At 63.5% G+C, this 20426-nt stretch overlaps 1 protein-coding gene across 8 annotated transcripts in view; it reads right to left on the bottom strand.

Moving 5' to 3' along the window:
* Grin1 (glutamate ionotropic receptor NMDA type subunit 1) overlaps positions 1-19793 on the bottom strand; it is a 31692-nt gene extending 11899 nt beyond the window's left edge. For 2 of the 8 annotated variants that reach the window (XM_070015137.1, XM_070015139.1), the window contains exons 1-7: positions 19455-19783; positions 16844-16978; positions 12314-12490; positions 9533-9595; positions 8715-8815; positions 1527-1648; positions 1269-1443 (exon numbers count right to left, since the gene is read on the bottom strand). In XM_070015137.1, the coding sequence (XP_069871238.1) occupies positions 1269-1443; positions 1527-1648; positions 8715-8815; positions 9533-9595; positions 12314-12490; positions 16844-16978; positions 19455-19712 (1031 nt within the window). In that variant the 5' untranslated portion in view covers positions 19713-19783. Of the gene's footprint in view, positions 1-1268; positions 1444-1526; positions 1649-8714; positions 8816-9532; positions 9596-12313; positions 12491-16843; positions 16979-19454 lie in introns of all 8 variants that reach the window. The other 6 variants (XM_070015136.1, XM_070015140.1, XM_070015138.1 and 3 more) reach the window with 4 other exon arrangements.
* Positions 19794-20426: the final 633 nt, after the last annotated feature.

Here is a 20426-nt window from a genome sequence, read left to right as displayed (position 1 = left end):
ACATGGCAGAGACCAGGCAGGGAGGCTCTTTCTCCACCTGCACACCCCCAGAAGCCCCAGCCCAAGAAAGGAAAGATGAGCAGGCGGCAGACCCCGGGCTGAGCGGTGGACACGCTTAGCTGTGCCAGATGGACAGCACGACTAGTAAGTGGACCCTGGGAGGCAGAGTCTGTGTCCAGGGCTTTCTCCGGAGTGGGGGTATTTGATCCTCACAGCAGCCATCCTGTTTGTTTGCTTTCTTATTTGTGTGTGTGTGTGTGTGTGTGTGTGTGCAACTGGGGCTTGTACTAGGTGCTGTCCCTGGGCTGGTGCTCTATCACCTCAGTTCCATTTCGGGCTTTCTGGTGGTTTATTAGAGATAAGAGTCGCAGGGACTTTCCTGTCTAGGCTGACTACAAACCACAATCCTCAGATCTCAATCTCCTGAGTAACTAGGATTACAGGTGTAAGCCATTTGCCAACTGACATTCACTTGCCAGTAATCAAGGGAAGCTGACCGAGCCTGACATCTGGTCTGACCACTAGGCGGCCTGGACTCGCTGTGTGTGTATGAATGCTGTACTCATTGGGTTGTGTCAGGTCACCTGTATGGAGAGGCCCCGTACATGTGCTGTGGCACCTGTGTCAGGTTCCTCTTTGAGTTTCTGTACTCATGGGTGTGTGTACACGTGCGCAGTCTGCTTCTGCACCAACGTGTGTTGTTATGGGTATCACCAACAGCAACTATTCTGCCTTGAGTGTCAGGAGGTATGAATTCACCCTAACCCTCGGTAACTGTTCTCTTAACTCTGGCTCTACAGGCTCAGAGATCCCACAGTCCGTCTGCCTCCTTGGCTGACCTCCTGAGCCCCCACAGGAGCTCCAGGCCCGGCCTGCAGCCAGAGCCTCCCCCGAGGGCCGCGAGGCAGGCTGCAGCGTGGACGTGGACGGGTGGGGACAGCAGAGCAGGGAGGCAGCCACAGGCTGACTGACGTTAGCTTTAGGAAAATGGGCGGTTTACCAAGCCACTGAGTCCGTAGGGTGCCTACTAGCCGGACCTGAGGCCCACCTGGCCAGACAGCCCCGCCCCCGAGGCCCCGCCCCGGGAGAGGGAGGCCCGCCCCTCGAGGCCATGCCTACACCACAGCCCCGCCCCGGAGTGGCCCGCCCCTCTCCATCCCGACCACGCCCACACACCAGCGACCACGCCCACACACCAGGGCCCCAGAGACCCGCCCCCTCGAGCCCCCGCCCGTCCAGGCCCCGCCCCGCGGCCCCGCCCGCCTCACCTCTTGAACAGCGGCCCAGTCTTCCAGATGTTGGTGTTGCCCACGCAGCCCCTCGGCGGGTCCGTGATGTTCTCCTTCTCCAGCAGCTCATGCACCGCTTGGGCCACCACACCCACCGCGTCGCTGATGTGGGCCGATTCGTTCTTGCCGTTGATGAGCTGCAGTCCGATGATGCCTGCACGAACCTGCGGCTTAGGCCCTGGCCAGGCCCCGCCCCGGGTGCCCCAGCTCCGCACGCGCCCTCTGGCCCGCACTCACCATCCGGGGCGTAGCGCAGGGCGTTCCCCGAGATCTCGCGCTCGCCCACCAGCCACACGTAGCCGGAGCCCGTCATGTTCAGCATCGCGGCCGCACGGTACACCGTGGCAGCGTCGTCCTCGCTGTGGGGCAGATGGGGGTGACGGGCCAGGACTCGGCCACCCTCCGCGGGCCCTGCGCGGGCCTCGGGCCTGCTCTATGCCTCCCTCCGCGGGCCTCGGGCCTGCTCCCCGCCGCCCTGCGTGGACCTGCGCGGGCCTCGGGCCTGCTCCCGGCCTCCCTCCGCGGGCCTCGGGCCTGCTCCCCGCCGCCCTGCGTGGACCTGCGCGGGCCTCGGGCCTGCTCCCGGCCGCCCTGCGCGGGCCTCGGGCCTGCTCCCGGCCTCCCTCCGCGGGCCTCGGGCCTGCTCCCCGCCGCCCTGCGTGGACCTGCGCGGGCCTCGGGCCTGCTCCCGGCCTTCCTCCGCGGGCCTCGGGCCTGCTCCCCGCCGCCCTGCGTGGACCTGCGCGGGCCTCGGGCCTGCTCCCGGCCGCCCTCCGCGGGCCTCGGGCCTGCTCCCCGCCGCCCTCCGCGGGCCTCGGGCCTGCTCCCGGCCTCCCTCCGCGGGCCTCGGGCCTGCTCCCCGCCGCCCTGCGTGGACCTGCGCGGGCCTCGGGCCTGCTCCCGGCCGCCCTGCGCGGGCCTCGGGCCTGCTCCCCGCCGCCCTCCGCGGGCCTCGGGCCTGCTCCCCGCCGCCCTGCGTGGACCTGCGCGGGCCTCGGGCCTGCTCCCGGCCTCCCTCCGCGGGCCTCGGGCCTGCTCCCCGCCGTCCTGAGCGGGCGCAGGGATCGGACACGGGAGCCGGCCAGCCTTGGGCCTGCTGCGGCTGACGGGCCACGGGCTCAGCACCAGACACCGCTAGCAATGACGGCCGGCGCCACCTTCCTTCCCAGGACACAACAAGACACACAGCTGGAAAGTGCTGAGTCAGCCGTGTGCCTCAGTCCACCGCGGGCGGGTGTGTGTCTGGACAGTCCACTGCGGGCGGGTGTGTGGACAGTCCACCGTGGTCAGGTGTAGGTAGACAGTCCACCGCGGTCGGGTATGTGTGGGTGCACAGTCCACTGCAGTTGGGTGTGTGTGGGTTCACAGTCCACCGCGGATGGGTGTGTGTAGCCGGACAGTCCACCGTGGTCAGGCGTAACTGGACAGTCCACCGTGGTCAGGTGTAGGTAGACAGTCCACCGCAGTTGGGTGTGTAGGTGGACAGTCCACCGCGGTTGGGTATGTGTGGGTGCACAGTCCACTGCAGTTGGGTGTGTGTGGGTGCACAGTCCACTGCAGGTGTGTGTGTGTAGCCGTACAGTCCACCGTGGTCAGGTGTAGGTAGACAGTCCACTGCAGTCGGGTGTGTGTCTGGACAGTCCACCGTGGTCGGGTGTGTGTCTGGATAGTCCACCGCAGTTGGGTGTCTGGACAGTCCACCGCAGTCAGGTGTGTAGGTGGACAGTCCACCACAGTCAGATATGTACAGTACACCGCAGTCGGGTGTGTCTGGGCAGTCCACTGCGGTCAGGTGTGTAGGTGGACAGTCCACCATGGTCGGATATGTGGACAGTCCACCACAGTTGGGTGTGTCTGGAAAGTCCACCGTGGTTGGCTATGTAGGTGGACAGTCCACTGCGGTCAGGTGTGTAGGTGGACAGTCCACCATTGTCAGATATGTGGACAGTCCACCGTGGTTGGGTGTGTGTCTGGACAGTCCACCGCTGTTGGTGTGTGTAGGACAGTCCACCGCAGTCGGGTGTGTAGGTGGACAGTCCACCGCGGTCAGGTTTGTAGGTGGACAGTCCACTGCGGTCAGGTGTGAGTCTGCACAGTCCACCGTGGTCGGGTATGTGTCTGGACAGCCCACCACAGTTGGGTGTCTGGACAGTCTACCATGGTCGTGTGTGTGTAGCTGGACAGTCCACCATGGTCAGGTGTAGGTGGACAGTCCACCATGGTCGGGTGTGTGTCTGGACAGTCCCCCGCCGTCAGGTGTGTCTGGAAAGTCCACTGTGGTCGGGTGTGTAGGTGGACAGTCCACTGTGGTTGGCTGTGTGTCTAGTAAGCCCACCACAGAGCCCATGGCCCTGTCCTCTCCACAGTCCCTCTGTCCTCCATACTCAGAAGTGTGGAATGTCTGTGGGCAGCTCTCCGGATCCCTGGATCTCTTGGATGCTGTGACCCAGGGCCCCAGAAGCTCCCTGAGCAGCGTGTAGAAGCTATTGGCTGAGGAGGGTCTGTCCTCACTTTGGGGTCTGCACAGGGGCAGTGTCCCCCCGATGCAGGAGGAAAGAGCACAGGCAGGCATCACCTTGCAGGGCGTGTGGTCCTGAGTCCTGGGGGTGTCTTCATGGGAAGCTGCTGTGGGCAGTGAAGCCAGGGACCTGGTCCCATGGGACTTAGTCTCCCTGGTGGTGACAAGAGCCCCTATGAGCCTCTTCGACCCGTTGGACCCTTCCCTGCAGGCCAGGCCTGACCGCACGCCGGCGCGGACCATGACTGGGCACTCGGCTTCCTCGGTGCGTGGGAAGTCGGGGCAGCCAGGCTGAACAGACTGCCTGAATGTCGGAGCACTTTTATAATGGCTGCCTTCAGAACCTCACATGACCCTGAGCTCTGCTGGCCTGTTCCCAATTTTCTCAAGGACTAAAGGAGAGCCATTGCTTTAAATGGCAATGCGGGTGTTCAGTGTGAGTCACACGAAGCAGCTTTGCCGTGGCTGCAGTGGCAGTGCCTGGCAGGGAGCCGAGCTTGGTGGCAGTCACTCAGAACCCAGCACTAGTGTCAAGGGACGACATGCCGGACGTCAGCTGTGCTGACGCCAGCAGAAGCCTGCCCCCACCCTCTTGAGGGTGTACCGGGTTGGAACTCAGGGCCTTCCACTTGCTAGGCAGGTGTGCAACCAACCACTGGAAACACCACCAAGCCCCTTTTCTTTCAGTATTTATAAAAGATGGTCTAGCTTGTTGGCCAGGGCGCTCAACCATGGCCCTCCGATTTCTGTTTCTTTGTTGGAAAGGCAGGTACAGACCACCACGTCCCAAGTTGGTCCTGCCGATTTGTATCCAGGCTAGCCTCAAACCACGATCCTCCCTATCTCTGCCTCTCAAATCACTAGGATTACAGAGATGAGCTCCAGCGCCTGGCTAATGCCGATCTTGACAAAATTCAGATCTGTGACACGTCACTGGGTAGAATGCTTGTAACCAGTAGAATTGTAGACAAGAATTCTGGTCAACCCATCTAACCTTAGACCATTTTATGGAAATAATAAAAACCATTAGAGATGTTTGGAAGAAAATAAAAATGAATGGCTTTGAAAATTGTCTACATGTTCTTTTTTTTTTTTTTGGTCTTTCCTGGGAATTGAACTCTGGGCCTGGGCGCAGTCCCTCAACTCTTCAGCTCAAGGCTAGGGCTCTACCTCTTGAGCCACAGCACCACTTCTGGCTTTTTTCTGCTTATTTGGTGCTGAGGAATCGAACTCAGGGCCTCATGCATGTGAGGTAAGCGCCCTAGCACTAAGCCACCTTCCCAGCCTGCAGTCTCTATGTTCTGTGGAAAGTTGATTGTAAAATTGTGATCAGTTTGATGGAGTCTCAGCAAGGAGGAACTAAAATGTGGCACGTGGCTGTGGGGTTTAACTCAGTGGTGGAGCCCTTGTATCGCATGCATGAGCTTTGTGGCTCTGCAGGTTTTACAGGCTTAAAAAGATGTGACAAGCCGGGCGCCGGTGGCTCACGCCTGTCATCCTAGCTACTCAGGAGGCTGAGATCTGAGGATCTCGGTTCAAAGCCAGCCCAGGCAGGAAAGTCATGAGACTCTTATCTCCAATGAACCACTAGAAAACCGGAAGTAGCACTGTGGCTCAAGTGGCAGAGCACTCATCTTGAGATGAAGAGCGCAGGGACAGAGCCCAGGCCCAGAGTTCAGTCCCCATTACCTCCCCCCCCCCCCCCCCGCCTTCCCCCTTCAAAAAGATGTGACAAGCCCTGTGCCAGAGGCTGACGCTGATAATCCCAGCTCCTCTCAGGAGGCTGATATTTGAAGATTAGAGTTCAAAGCTAGCCTGGACTTTCGAGACTATCTCCAATGAACCACCAGAACACCAGAAATGGAGCTGTGGCTCAAGTGGTAGAGCGCTCGCCTTGAGCTGAAGAGCTGAGGGACAGCACCCAGGCCCAGAGTTCAGGCCCCACAACTGACAAAAAAAGAAAAAATAAAAAAGATGTGACAGTTTGAAATGCCCGGCCAGGAAGACATGGGAGGGGCTGTCTGGGGCTGGCCGCCCTGTGCTCCCGGGCTAGCCAGCCAGCCCTCTGGTGGGGATCCCGGCTGTCTGGAGGCCAGCACATGCGAGGAGTCAGCTCCAACAGACTAGGGCCCTTGCATGCATTCAGGTGGGTGTGAGGGTGACAGATGCCTGCAGTGTGTGTGTGGGCCGTGGTGGCTTGTGATACGTGGCATGCCATGGTGAGTTATGTGAACACACATCATATGCACATGTGTACCATCTGGCCAATGCATGCTGAGACTTGTGGATGCAGGTCATGTGAGTGTGCACACACGTGTGTCATGTGCTCAGCCATGGCGAGTCATGTGAACACTGGTCATACATGTACATGTGTGCTGCGTGCTCAGTGCATGGTGAGTCATGTGAGCATGGATCATGTCTGTGTACAAGTGTGCTGTGTACTCAGTGTATGAAGAATCATGTGACCATGGTTAGTGTAAGTGTGTGTACATGTGTACCATGTGCTTGGTGCATGGTGAGTCATGTGAACACAGGTCCTGTGTGTACATGTGTGTCATATGCTCAGTCATGGTGAGTCATGTGAACACGTCACATGTACATGTGTGCTGTGTGCTCGGTAAGCCATGTGAGCACGGATGTCTGTGTACATGTGTGCTGTATACTCTGTTGAATCATGTGACCATGCTTAGTGTGTGTGTGTGTGTGTGTGTGTGTGTGTGTGTGTGTGTGCTATGTGTTTGGTGCATGGTGAGTCATGTGAAAATGGGTTGTGTGAATGCATGTACATGTGTGGTGTGTTCTTAATGCATGTTGAGTTGTGTGAACATAGGTCATGTGAGTGCATGTACACATGTCATGTGCTTGGTGCATAGGGAGTCATGTGAACACAGGTCCTACAGGTAATTGAATATGTGTGCTGTGTCCTCAGTACATACTGAGTCATGTGAACATATTGAGTATGTGTGTATGTGTACCCTGTGCTCAGTGCATGCTCAGTCACCGGTCATGTGAGTGTGCGTGCACATGTGCTATATGCTCGGTGCATGGTGATTTGTGTGAACATGGGTCATGTGAGTGCATGTACATTTGTGCTCAGTGCACTCAGGTCATGTGTGTGTTCACATGCCTACTACCACCATGCCCCTCCCCTCGGATGATCTTTCTCAGAGCTGTGTCTGGCAGGTCGGCCCTCACCCTGGGTTTGGTCTGCACATGTTGGACTCTTCACCCCTAGAAGGGGGAGTCCCTGGGGCTGGTCTGGGGCCCAGGGGGAGGTGGGGATGGCGTTCCCTGCTGGCGCATGTGCGTGTAAGTTCCATGGGTTGGGTTCACATGTGCTCTCTGGCTCGTGTCCAACCAGTTACGGAGTGTGGGGTGGGCAGGTCTGGCTTGGTTGCACCCTTGTCCACTGCCCCACTGCCCAACAGTTGAAGGGGTGTTTGGGTTAATGGTTCCTGAGGTTGTCCTATCCAGGATGAAGCAGTCTCTGCGGATGGCTGGCTGCCTGTCCACGAGCACGCGGCATTGGTCAGATCTCCCTCACGTCCTGTGAGAGGAATCTGAAAATGAGAGGCCTTGCCTCCCTAGGACCTCTGCTGGCCTGCTTGCGTTTCTAGACACTGTTGCAGTGTTCTCTACGGAGGCCCGGGCCTCTCTCACGACGTGGGCGCTGAGGGCTGGGTTTGGCACTGGATATGCAGGTGGGGGTGGTGATGGACACCTGCTGGCCCTGGCCCTGGAGGCCCAGGGGAGCTGGGGGCCGCTCTGGGCGCCGCTCCTGGCTCCCTGCACTTGTGTAGTAAGGTGGTGGCGCCTGCTGTCACCATTGGTGAAAGACAATCTTGCCTTCCGGCCTGGGGAGCGTGGCTGAGCAGCCTCGCTCTGTGGCCTTGGCCAGAGGTTGCTGCCTGGATGTGGAAGCAGATGCCCGGCCGTGACTGAGCATCGCCAGTGCCCTCCCACCTGTAGGGTGGCAGCGGCTCTGGGCGTGCTCCTCTCCACCTGGCCAGCAGCCATTCTTCACTGTGCTAGGCTGGGTTGGGGGCAGACAGTGGGGGCATCCACTGAGCCTCCTGCTGTCCCAAGGTGGGGCTGCCTCCTCCCCCAGCCCCCTGTCCCCAGTCCCTGTGACTTAGCCCTTCCTCTCCCGGGGCACTCAGTTTGCACACAGGGCACTGAGATCTTTACTGGGGAGCTGGGCGTCGGTGGGCCATGCCTGTAATCCTAGCTACTCAGGAGGCTGAGATCTGAGGATCACAGTTCAAAGCCAGCCTGGGCAAGAAAATCTGTGAGACTCTGATCTCCAAAAAAAATAAAAAACAAAACAAAACAAAGCAACACCAGAAAACCAGAAGTGGCGCTGAGGCTCAAATGGTAGAGTGCTTGCTTTGAGCAGACGAGCTCAGGGACAGTGCCAGGCCTATAGTTCAAGCCCCACAACTGACAAAAGACAGAGAGATCTTTGCTGTGGGCTTTTTCCCAAGGCCATGGGGTGTAGGCCAGGCCCTGACCAGGGGAAGTCTGGTTTTCATGGGCCTCTAATTGGTCCTCCCTGGTGATCCTTTGGTTGGAAGGTGGCCTTGGTGCAGTCTGTCACCTCGGCCGCAGCCCTTGGGATGTTGGCATAGGCATGTTTCTTTGAGTGTGGGGTTTCCTAAGAGCAGAGTCTTCTCCATCTCTCTCTCCCAAAGCCTACCGCAGGGACCATGGAAGGGATCTGGGATGGGTGGACAGAGAAGGGGCATGTAGAGGTGGCTGGTGTGCTGGGTTGGGTGGCACAGAGCTTCCTTGGTGAAGGTGTTTGGGACCCTGAAGATCACTTGGTCCCACAGTGCGGCAGCCATGGCCGGGTGCGGGGCTGCAGCTCAGCACCTCCGGGTGACGTGGGGCTGGGCTCACTCGCTCACCTGGCGGAGAGAATGATGACGCGCGCCTCCAGCTCCCGCGCCTCCATCAGCAGAGCCGTCACGTTCTTGGTCCCCGGGTCAAACTGCAGAACCTTTTCAGCCTGTGGTGTGAGCAGGAGCATTAGCAGGGAGCAGGGGTGGGAGGACGCAGCGCCTCAGGGGCGCGAGTGTGGCTGAAGCCGCTGGGAACCCCGAGGCAGCGCAGCGCAGCGAGCACTGCGCCGTGCCGGCCGCCGCCGCGCTGCCTGCCTTCCTCACTGCGCAGGCCTGACCTCGCCTCCTGCCCTGTCTTCAGCCTGCCTGCTCTCCTGTACCTTCTCTCTCCTCTCTCTGCTTTCTCTAGAGCTTCCTTTCCATCTCCTTCCTGTCCTTGTTTTTGCACTGGGCATGCAAGCTGAGGTGGACCGAGACTCAGAAACAGACGTGCAGCGGACAAGAAATAGAAAAGTTTTGGAATGCAACCGGGAGCGGAGACGGGGCCAATTTTTCCAAAACCTCGGGAGCTCCTCTCAGCTCCGGCCCCTCAAGGAGCAGCCCGGACCCTGGGGTGGCCAGGGGGCGGGCATCCTCCCTGGGTTTCGCAAGGAAACCCTGGTGGTCCCAGAGATTTGCATGCACTTCCCAGAGAGCAGCGCCTCCTGCGGCCGAGCCTGCCTCGGACGCAGGCCGGGGTTGGGGCGGTGGGCCGTGGGCACCCACACGCCGCGCGGGCCTCTGCTGCCTGCTGCCGCCGCCTTGCAGCCTGCCCCTCCTCCGGCGGCGGAGGCAGCCGCGGGGCTTGCTAGGCGTGGGTGGCGTGCACGTCCATGCATATATACCTTGGGTCCGCGCTTGTTGTCATAGGACAGTTGGTCGAGGTTTTCATAGTTCCTTTTTTTACTCTGATGAATAATGCGCACAGAGAAAATATGCAGACACAGAAGAAGATTATAAACGGTTGAAAATGACGGCGCCAAAGCAATCACATCACCTCCTCGGCAGGTCTGCAGACGGGCTCGGACCTGGAGCTCGCAAACACCGAGGCCCGGGACTGGGTGGGGCCAGGTGGTGCTGAGGGGCGGGGTCACGGGGGAAAGGGGGTCCTGGTCCGCATCCACCCTCGAGGGTCCCACCTTCCCCCCACCCGTCATGCACCTGCTGTGTGGCCCCGCCCCCACCTGCCAGGCCCCTGGGCCCCCCTCCCCGGGGCCCTGACCCCTGTCCCTCCTGCTCCCCCGGCTCCCCCTGCCTCTGGCAGCTGGGGTGCCCTGTTCTCACTGATTGGAATGTGAGGCCCGCCAGCCCGCATGTGCGCCTGTGCGCCTGTGTGCGTGCATGTGTGTGTGTGTGTGTGTGTGTGTGTGTGTGTGTATCTTCAGGCACCTGCAGGGGGCGTTGGTCTGGGAAGAGATGGGGGCAGGGCATGTGAGTGCATGTGTCCGAGTGTGTTGGCAGGCGCTGGCAAGCAGGCATACGGGGTGCACCGTGTGTGTCTGCGTGGACGGTGCACAAGTGTCTTGGAGTTGCGATGCGCATGGATGTCCAGGGAGTGACTGAGCACTTACTGTGGGTGTGGGCATGTGGGAGGGGCGTGGGGGTGGGGGTGGCTGTCTGAGGCTGTGGTGGGGGGTTGGGGGTGGGGGGGCCGTCTGAGGCTGTGGGGGGGGTTGGGGTGGGGGTGACCTCTGAGGCTGTGGGAGGGGTTGGGGGTGGCCGTCTGAGGCTGTGGGGAGGGGGTGGGGTTGGTCATCTGAGGCTGTGGTGGGGGGCGTGGGGGTAGCCATATGAGGCTGTGGTGGGGGGGCGTAGGGGTGGCCGTCTGAGTCTGTGGTGGGGGATGTGGGGGTGGGGGTGGCCATCTGAGGCTGTGGTGTGGGGGTGGGGGGGCCATCTGAGTCTGTGGTGGGGGGTGTGGGGGTGGGGGGTTGCATCTGAGGCTGTGGTAGGGGGTGGGGGTGGGGGTGGCCGTCTGAGTCTGTGGTGGGGGTATGGGGGTGGGGGGTTGTGTCTGAGGCTGTGGTGGGGGGTGGGGGTGGGGGGTGGCCGTCTGAGGCTGTGATGGGGGTGGGGGGTGGCCATCTGAGGCTGTGGTGGGGGGCATGGGGGTGGCCGTCTGAGGCTGTGATGGGGGTGGGGGGTGGCCATCTGAGGCTGTGGTGGGGGGCATGGGGGTGGCCGTCTGAGGCTGTGGTGGGGGTGGGGGGTGGCTGTCTGAGGTTGTGGTGGGGGGCGTGGGGGTGGGGGTGGCGTCTGAGGCTGTGGTGGGGGTGGGGGGTGGTGTCTGAGGTTGTGGTGGGGGGCGTGGGGGTGGGGTGGCGTCTGAGGCTGTGGTGGGGGTGGGGGTGGCCGTCTGAGGCTGTGGTGGGGGGCATGGGGGTGGGGTGGCGTCTGAGGCTGTGGTGGGGATGGGGGTGGCGTCTGAGGCTGTGGTGGGGGTGGGGGTGGCCGTCTGAGGCTGTGGTGGGGGGCATGGGGGTGGCCGTCTGAGGCTGTGGTGGGGGTGGGGGGTGGCCGTCTGAGGCTGTGGGGGGTGCCAGAGGGCAGGTGTGTGGGATGTTGGGGTGGCTGTCTTGGGAAGGCTAGAGTCCTTGGCAGTCATAGCCACCTCCCATAGACCCTCTAGGTCTGCCCAAGCCCCAGCCCCCAGCCCCTTTGTCCCCGGAGACCTGTGACGCCTGGGGTAGGGGCCCAGAGGTGGGGCTAATGAAGCCAGCTCTGACTCAGACGGAGCATGCTCCCCACCCGCCAGCCCACCCGCCCACATGCCCACCCGCCCACATGCCCACCCACCCACCCGCCCTTGGCCTGCGCCTGGGGCTTTTTCCCTCCCCGCAGACCCAGACGCCTGGCCTGGTGGCCTGGCCTGGTGCTGAGCCCAGAGCCCTGTGGTCAAATGCAGCTGTCCAGGCCAGCCTGTCCTCAGGCTGACCACAGGGTGGGCAAGGAAGGGCTCAGGGGTCACTCAGACCCCCAGAATTCCTGGCTCTGATCCCTCGCAGTGCCACGATATGGGTGGCTGGATGGGGGGGGGGGTGCCAGTATGTCCTGGAGTAGTGTGTCTAAATCATCTTGTAAGGAGGTAGGGGGTCTCGGAGGGGGGACGGCAGGGGGAGTTGGGATGGGATGGAGGTATGGTGTCAGTGCTGGCTGAGGCCTCCCTCAGTGGGAACCTGGGCCGTGTCCCAGCAGGGGGTGGCTCAGCCTTTGGGGGTGGCCAGAGTAGGAGGACAGCCATGGAGGCCGCTGGGCCTTGGCATTGGGCAGGGGCGGGGCTGTGTGCTGCCAAGTTCTGAATCTGGCCAGGGCCTCTGCTGACCTGGCTAGTGCTGGCCGGATGGGGAGGGGGGGCCTGTGGGCCCTGAGGGCGGGAGGGGCGAGGCAGGGACCAGTGTTTGCGCAGCTCCAGGTAGTCGTGCCCCCGCCCGGCAGGGACTGACACGAAGGAGATTTCGACTAATGGCAAAAGCAAGTGAAATGAGCCGAGGACAGGCCGGGGCGTCGCCGCCCGGCGAGGTGGAGCGGAGCATGCAGGATGGAGAGAGAGGTGTTCACAAGGAGCCACAGACACGGCGCCTGCCCGCTCCTGCCAGCCAGGGCGCCCGCCCGCGCCGGGGCCTCACCTTGGACTCGCGCTCCTCCAGCAGCGTCTCCAGGCGCTTCTGCGCTGCCCGGCCCTCGTGGTCATCACTGACTAGCAGGATCACGTGGTTCCAGCCGTAGACTCGCATCATCTCAAACCAGACGCTGGACTGGTGGGAGTAGGGCGGCACGGTGCGCAGGAAGCTCAGGTGGATGCTCTGTGGGTGGAGCCGGGGGGGCTGAGGCCGTGCGGCTGGGCGCCAGCTCCTCGCCCTCACCGCTGCCCCGTGTCCTGCCCCCCCTCCCGTACCGTCTAATCTGAGAAGTGAAGAGCGGTGGGGTCTCTGGCACCTCCCTGATTGCGCACCCATCATTAGATGGCTGGAGCTCAGATAGTTCTGGCAGAGAGCACTGCGGAGACCCCAGGGGGCTGCATATGGGGGCTGCCCCAAATTTCAGAATCTGCATTTAGGATTGAAATGTGGCTGAACAGGGGCTGTGGGGCCCGGGTCTGGCTGTGAGTGTGCGTCTTCCATTTGGTCTTCTCAGGCCCAGGCGGTTGGCCTGTGATTTCACCCACGCCCCGCTGTGGAACCCCAGCTTCTTGTTTGCCCCTGGCTGTTTTCCTTGGTGGGACACATTTTCTCCCCTCTACAAGCGAGGACACTGGTGCCCAGGGAGGTCAAAGGGGCTGTGGGACGTGTGCGTTTTCTTCCAGGCTGGGTGAAGTCATGGATGCAGTTGGTGAGCTTGGGTATGCTGGCTTTCTGCACCTCAGCATGGATGGCTGGCCTGGCCTTGTTCTGTTCCCCTGCGTCTGACCCAGGGAGCCTGGCCTTCCTTCCATCTCATCCAAGGGAACACTGTCTGTCCTTTCAGACTCTCTTGGGGCTGGCTGGGTCCAGTTCTGTCTTAAGGCAGCTTTATTTGGGACTGTGGCCTCTAGGCAGGAGGAATTTGAACAGGCGGAGACCTGGCAGTTCACCGCGCAGCCTACCGGTGCTCTAGCTCAGCCAAGGCAGCACCCGGCTGGCCCGAGGCTGCTGAGCCCCAGCTGTCAGGAGCCCAGGGCCTACAGGGGTGCAGGTCTTGGTCTCTAGCCCTTCTAGCGACGTGGGGCCCAGACATATCCCCCTTGGGGGTGCTCCCAAGCAGAGGGAGTGAGACTCCACAAGCTGCAGCAAGTCCTCATGCTACTCAAGCATAAGGTTTCCTGAAGATTCACTCGTCACCCTGCTCTGCCAGCTCGGGGGCCCTGGTGGGGTGGAGGTCCGCCCCGGCCTGCGGGCTGCCAGGGCTCCTCAGGGGCCGGAGTGCCCTCCACAACCATCTCTATCCTGCTGTCATTGCTTCCCGCGCATGCCCTGTGGTGGGCCATGCTGAGGACCTCTGGTCTCCTTGCCGGCCAAGTATGTCCCTCCTCCAGGCCCTGCCTCCTCTTAGAGTCCTTCTCCCAGCTCTCCTGGAACCCTTGCAAAGCCCTCCTGTTCAGGAAGCCTGCCCCCCCCCTCAGCCCTCCCCCCCGCCCAGCCCACCTAACCTCCCTCCTGGCCCAAGCAAATGTTATTGGTGCCTGTGACCTGCCAGGCCATCTTCCTTGAGTGGATGTTTGTGTGACTGTGTGAGTACACGTGTGCAGGAAGATGAGGAGGCCGTTGTATGTGCCAGTGTGTGATTGTGGATGCAGGGGGGCTTCAGTGTAGGTGCAGTGTGTATGTATGGAAGTGTGTGGGTGTGAGAACATGTGGGCACGTCTCTGATGGTGTGAACTGGCACACAGTGTGTGCGTGTGTGCTCGCAAGTGCATACATCCGTGTGCATCACACACCTGTGTAGTGTCTAGAGGCTCCTCAGGGGGCCCCTGGCCTCACTCCTCCCCATCTGGGCTCAGTGCCTGGTTGTGGCCCTGGGCTGATGTGGGCTGCCCAGGGCTGTCTAGGGCTGTCCTGGGCTGTCCGAGGCTGTCTAGGGCTGTCCGAGGCTGTCCTGGACTGTCTGAGGCTGTCCTGGGCTGTCCTGGGCTGTCCAAGGCTGTCCTGTGCTGTTCTGGGCTGTCTGAGGCTGTCCTGGACTGTCTGAGTCTGTCTTGAGCTGTCCTGGGCTTTCCGAGAATGTCCTGAGCTGTCTTGGGCTGTCTTGGGCTGCTCAGGGTTGTCCTGGGCTGTCTGGGGCTGTCCAGTGCTGTCCTGGGCTGTCCTGGGCTGTCTGGGGCTGTCCAGTGCTGTCCTGGGCTGTTTGGAGCTGTTCTGGGCTGTTCTGGGCTGTCCTGGGCTGTCCGAGGCTGTCCTGGGCTGTCTGGGGCTGTCCTGGGCTGTCAGAGGCTGTCCTGGGCTGTCTGGAGCTGTCCTGGGCTGTCTGGAGCTGTTCTGGGCTGTCCGAGGCTGTCCTGGGCTGTCCAGTGCTGTCCTGGGCTGTCTGGAGCTGTTCTGGGCTGTCTGGAGCTGTCCAGTGCTGTCCTGGGCTGTCTGGGGCTGTCCTGGGCTGTCTGGAGCTGTTCTGGGCTGTCCAAGGCTGTCCTGGGCTGTCTGGAGCTGTTCTGGGCTGTCCAAGGCTGTCCTGGGCTGTCCTAGGCTGTCCTGGGCTGTCTGGAGCTGTTCTGGGCTGTCCTAGGCTGTTCTGGGCTGTCTGGGGCTGTCCTGGGCTGTCCGGGGCTGTCCTGGGCTGTCCAAGGCTGTCTTGGGCTGTCTGGGGCTGTCCTGGGCTGTCTGGAGCTGTTCTGGGCTGTCCTAGGCTGTTCTGGGCTGTCTGGAGCTGTTCTGGGCTGTCTAGAGCTGTTCTGGGCTGTCTGGAGCTGTCCTTGGCTGTCCTTGGCTGTCCTGGGCTGTCCTGGACTGTCTGGAGCTGTCCTGGGCTGTCTGGAGCTGTCCTGGGCTGTCTGGGGCTGTTCTGGGCTGTCTGGAGCTGTTCTGGGCTGTCCTAGGCTGTCCTGGGCTGTCCAAGGCTGTCCTGGGCTGTCTGGAGCTGTTCTGGGCTGTCCAAGGCTGTCCTGGGCTGTCCTAGGCTGTCCTGGGCTGTCTGGAGCTGTTCTGGGCTGTCCTAGGCTGTTCTGGGCTGTCTGGAGCTGTCCTGGGCTGTCTGGAGCTGTCCTGGGCTGTCCTGGGCTGTCCTGGACTGTCTGGAGCTGTCCTGGGCTGTCTGGAGCTGTCCTGGGCTGTCTGGGGCTGTCCTGGGCTGTCTGGGGCTGTCCTGGGCTGTCTGGAGCTGTTCTGGGCTGTCTGGAGCTGTTCTGGGCTGTCCTGGGCTGTCTGGAGCTGTTCTGGGCTGTCTGGAGCTGTTCTGGGCTGTCTGGAGCTGTTCTGGGCTGTCCTGGGCTGTCCTGGGCTGTCTGGGGCTGTCCTGGGCTGTCTGGGGCTGTCTGGAGCTGTCCGAGGCTGTCCTGGGCTCTCCTGGGCTGTCCTGGGCTGTCTGGAGCTGTTCTGGGCTGTCCTGGGCTGTCCTGGGCTGTCCTGGGCTGTCTGGGGCTGTCCGAGGCTGTCCTGGGCTGTCTGGGGCTGTCCTGGGCTGTCTGGAGCTGTCCTGGGCTGTCTGGGGCTGTCCTGGACTGTCTGGGGCTGTCTGGAGCTGTCCTGGGCTGTCTGGAGCTGTCCTGGACTGTCTGAGGCTGTCCTGTGCTGTCCTTGGCTGTCCTGGGCTCTCTGGGGCTGTCTGGGGCTGTCCTTGGCTGTCTGGAGCTGTCCTGGGCTGTCTGGAGCTGTTCTGGGCTGTCCTGGGCTGTCTGGAGCTGTCCTAGGCTGTTCTGGGCTGTCTGGAGCTGTCCTGGGCTGTCCTGGGCTGTCTGGGGCTGTCCTGGGCTGTCTGGAGCTGTCCTGGGCTGTCTGGGGCTGTCCTGGGCTGTCTGGGGCTGTCTGGAGCTGTCCTGGGCTGTCTGGAGCTGTCCTGGGCTCTCTGGGGCTGTCTGGGGCTGTCCTGGGCTGTCTGGAGCTGTCCTGGGCTGTCTGGAGCTGTTCTGGGCTGTCCTGGGCTGTCTGGAGCTGTCCTAGGCTGTTCTGGGCTGTCTGGAGCTGTCCTGGGCTGTCCTGGGCTGTCCTGGGCTGTCCTGGGCTGTCTGGAGCTGTTCTGGGCTGTCTGGAGCTGTCCTGGGCTGTCTGGAGCTGTCCTGGGCTGTCCTGGGCTGTCCTGGGCTGTCTGGAGCTGTTCTGGGCTGTCTGGAGCTGTCCTGGGCTGTCTGGAGCTGTCCTAGGCTGTTCTGGGCTGTCTGGAGCTGTCCTGGGCTGTCCTGGGCTGTCCTGGGCTGTCTGGAGCTGTTCTGGGCTGTCCGAGGCTGTCCTGGGCTGTCTGGAGCTGTTCTGGGCTGTCCTGGGCTGTCTGGAGCTGTTCTGGGCTGTCTGGAGCTGTCCTGGGCTGTCCTGGGCTGTCCTGGGCTGTCTGGGGCTATCTGTGGCTGTTCTGGGCTGTCCTGGGCTGTCCTGGGCTATCCTGGGCTGTCCGAGGCTGTTCTGGGCTGTCCTGGGCTGTCCGAGGCTGTCCTGGGCTATCCTGGGCTGTCCATGGCTGTTTTGGACTGTCCAGGGCTGTCTAGGGCTGTGTTGGATACAGGTTTCTGGCTGGGTCCCAGTCTGGGTCAGGCTTACCTTGTCTGAATAGATAGACATCCGGGTGGTCAGCCCTAGCACAGGGATGCGGTAGAAGCCGGCTGTGTAGGAGACGGGAGTAGGGGTGAAGTGGTCGTTGGGGGTGGGAGGATGACTGACTAGAATGGCGTAGACCTGTGGGCACAGGAGACAGAGTCAGCTTGCTGAGGACTGGCTCGGCACTCGGCCCTCTGTGGCCCAGGGGTGGGGTACAGATGGTGTGGCTTGTGTGCACAGGCCTGGGCACCCGTGAGGAGAAGGAATGAGCCCGCCACTGTGCCCTGTCAGCAAACCTACTGTGGTCAGGGCAAAGGTAGAGCAGAAATCTACGGGGAACGCATGGCACGTGGTAGCTGGTGGCTCCCTGGCCAGCGGTCTTCCTCACGCCCCGCACAGGGCCGCCCCGGGCTATGGCTGGGGACCTCCTGGGGAGGGTGGCAGCCAATTCTTGTGGCTTCCCTGACGCCTGCACATGCGCCCACCCTGGTAGGGGCTGGGAGAATGGTTGGTCCTGCCACGTGCTCTCCCTCTTTCTGGGTGGGAGAGAGGAGGTTGGGATGCAGACACAGGCAGGCCGGCAGTGGAAAGGTCTGTGTGAACGCTAGAGGGAGTTCAGCCAGGAGCCGCCACAGTGCATGGCTCCCTTTGCCGGAATCCCACTGTCTGGACAAGAGACAGCCCGGAGTGAGACCCATGCCTGGCTCAGCTTCCGGGACAGGCTCGTCCCCGGAGGGGCCTTCTCCCACCCTCTCCAGGCAAGAAGTCACAGGGAGTGCCGGGGTTGTCCACACCGCCCTGCCTGAGCCTCTATAGCTACAGGTCCCACCAACTCTTCAGGAGGGGCCGGAGCAGCTCGCCCGAGGGTGTGAGTGACAGCTGTTGGCCACTCTTGGCCCTGGCCAGGTGGAGGGACCGGGCCCGCAGACCGGCACACTGTGAGCCAGTGGACGGCCTCTTCCCTCCACTCCCAGAACTTGGGATGAAAGCCACCACTGCCACGGGGCCTCATCCCCTCTCATCCCTTGGTTCCCGGGCTGGAGGGTGTCGGGGTGGCAGGGTGAGAAGGGGGCTTCTGGGCTGAAGGCTATAGTGTGGCCCCACATTTGAGGCAGCGTACACCCAGAGGGGCTGGAAGAGGCCGGTCCTAGGTCAGGTCAGGGCTCACATGCACGTAAGTGGGACTGGGCAGGTGCTCACGCGTGTGCTGAGGCACCCGTCCCGCCTGTCTGCGTGATCAGGTAAGTGTTGGAAGCACACACGTTTGAAGGGGGGTGTGGGCATGTGCAGCTGTCTGCAGTCCATTGTGCCATGCCGAGTTCACACGTATGTGGGCTGAGTGTGCCTGTTGTGGGCATGGAGCCCCAGAGCTGCCCCGTCTGCCAGCCCTGCCTCTTACATAAAGGGCTGCATTGCAGCTCCACGGGCTTCATTGGGATGCAAAAGGCAGCTCAGCCGGGGAGGGGGGACCGCTCAGCCTGGGGAGGGAGGAGAGCTCAGCCCGGAGGGGGGCAGCTCAGCCTGGGGAGGGAGGAGAGCTCAGCCCGGAGGGGGGCAGCTCAGCCTGGGGAGGGAGGAGAGCTCAGCCTGGGGAGGGAGGAGAGCTCAGCCGGGGAGGGGGGACAGCTCGGCCTGGGGAGGGAGGAGAGCTCAGCCTGGGGAGGGGGGACAGCTCAGCCTGGGGAGGGGGGCAGCTCAGCCTGGGGAGGGAGGAGAGCTCAGCCTGGGGAGGGGGGGCAGCTCAGCCTGGGGAGGGGGGCAGCTCAGCCTGGGGAGGGAGGAGAGCTCAGCCTGGGGAGGAGGGACAGCTCAGCCCGGAGGTGGGCAGCTCAGCCTGGGGAGGGAGGAGAGCTCAGCCTGGGGAGGGAGGAGAGCTCAGCCTGGGGAGGGTGACAGCTCAGCCAGGGAGGGGGACAGCTCAGCCTGGGGAGGGGGGGCAGCTCAGCCAGGGAGGGGGGACAGCTCAGCCTGGGGAGGGGGGGCAGCTCAGCCTGGGGAGGGGGGACAGCTCAGCCCGGAGGGGGGACAGCTCAGCCAGGGAGGGGGGAGAGCTCAGCCAGGGAGGGGGACAGCTCAGCCTGGGGAGGGGGGGCAGCTCAGCCTGGGGAGGGGGGCAGCTCAGCCCGGAGGGGGGCAGCTCAGCCCGGAGGGGGGCAGCTCAGCCCGGAGGGGGGCAGCTCAGCCCGGAGGGGGACAGCTCAGCCCGGAGGGGGGCAGCTCAGCCCGGAGGGGGGCAGCTCAGCCCTGGGCCGCAGCACCACAGGCGGCACCGACGCACCCAGCTGAGCCCGGCACGGCGGGCACGCGGTCCCGCCACCCCCGCGACACGCGCGGCCCCCGCCCCGCCACCTGGCTCGCGGTGACATCGGCGAGCGGGGAGAGGGAAGAGGGGGTCTAAAATAGAAACAAAGATGTCCCCGCTCCTCTCAGCCCGGCAGCCGCGTTCGCCGGGGGCGCGGGGCGTCGGCGGGGCCGGAGCGGGGCGCGGGGCGCGGGGCGCCGGGAGGGAGGAGCGGGGCGCGGGGCGTCGGCGGGGCCGGAGCGGGGCGCGGGGCGCGGGGCGCCGGGAGGGAGGAGCGGGGCGGGGGCGCGGGGCGCGGGGCGGGCGGCGCACCTGGCTGGAGATGAGGTCCTCGCACACCGACAGGGCCATCTGGATGGCGTTGGGCTTGTGCGTGACCGAGGTGGCGTTGAGCTGGATCTTCCAGGCGCCGTGCCGCTTGTTGGCCTGGTTCACCGCCTCGCGGAACATCTGCTCGTGCTTGCGCGTGCTCAGCACGGCGCCCACGTTGACGATCTTGGGGTCGCAGGCGGCGCGGGCGAAGGAGCAGGAGAAGAGCAGGGCGAGCGGCAGCAGCCGCATGGTGCTCATGGGCCCGGGCCGGCCCGCTCCGCGCCCGCCGGGGACGTAGGACCCGAGCTCCGCGGGCGCTGTCCGCGGTGCTGCCCGGGCGCCGCGCGCTGCGCCTCGGCTCGGCGCTTGCGGGGGCGGCGGCGCTGCGCGGGGCGGCGCCGTGGACCGGGGCCGCCTCCTCCCGCGCTCCCGCGGGTCGGCCGGGCCGAGCGCGCCTGCGTGCGCGTGTGCCCGCGCGTGAGCGGGACGGGGGGGCTGTGCGTGCGCGTGTGCCCGCGCGTGAGCGGGACGGGGGGGGCTGTGAGTGTGCGTGTGCCCGCGCGTGAGCGGGACGGGGGGGCTGTGCGTGCGCGTGTGCCCGCGCGTGAGCGGGACGGGGGGGGCTGTGAGTGTGCGTGTGCCCGCGCGTGAGCGGGACGGGGGGGCTGTGCGTGCGCGTGTGCCCGCGCGTGAGCGGGACGGGGGGGCTGGGCGTGTGCGTGTGCCCGCGCGTGAGCGGGACGGGGGGGCTGTGCGTGCGCGTGTGCCCGCGCGTGAGCGGGACGGGGGGGGCTGTGAGTGTGCGTGTGCCCGCGCGTGAGCGGGACGGGGGGGCTGTGCGTGCGCGTGTGCCCGCGCGTGAGCGGGACGGGGGGGGCTGTGAGTGTGCGTGTGCCCGCGCGTGAGCGGGACGGGGGGGCTGTGCGTGCGCGTGTGCCCGCGCGTGAGCGGGACGGGGGGGCTGGGCGTGTG

Source organism: Dipodomys merriami, unplaced genomic scaffold (genome assembly GCF_024711535.1).
Source record: "Dipodomys merriami isolate MVZ:Mamm:240054 unplaced genomic scaffold, mDipMer1.0.p SCAF_11, whole genome shotgun sequence".
NCBI classification, from domain to species: Eukaryota; Metazoa; Chordata; class Mammalia; order Rodentia; family Heteromyidae; genus Dipodomys; species Dipodomys merriami.
Note: the sequence above shows the minus strand (reverse complement) of the source record. Positions and strands in the feature narration are given on the sequence as shown.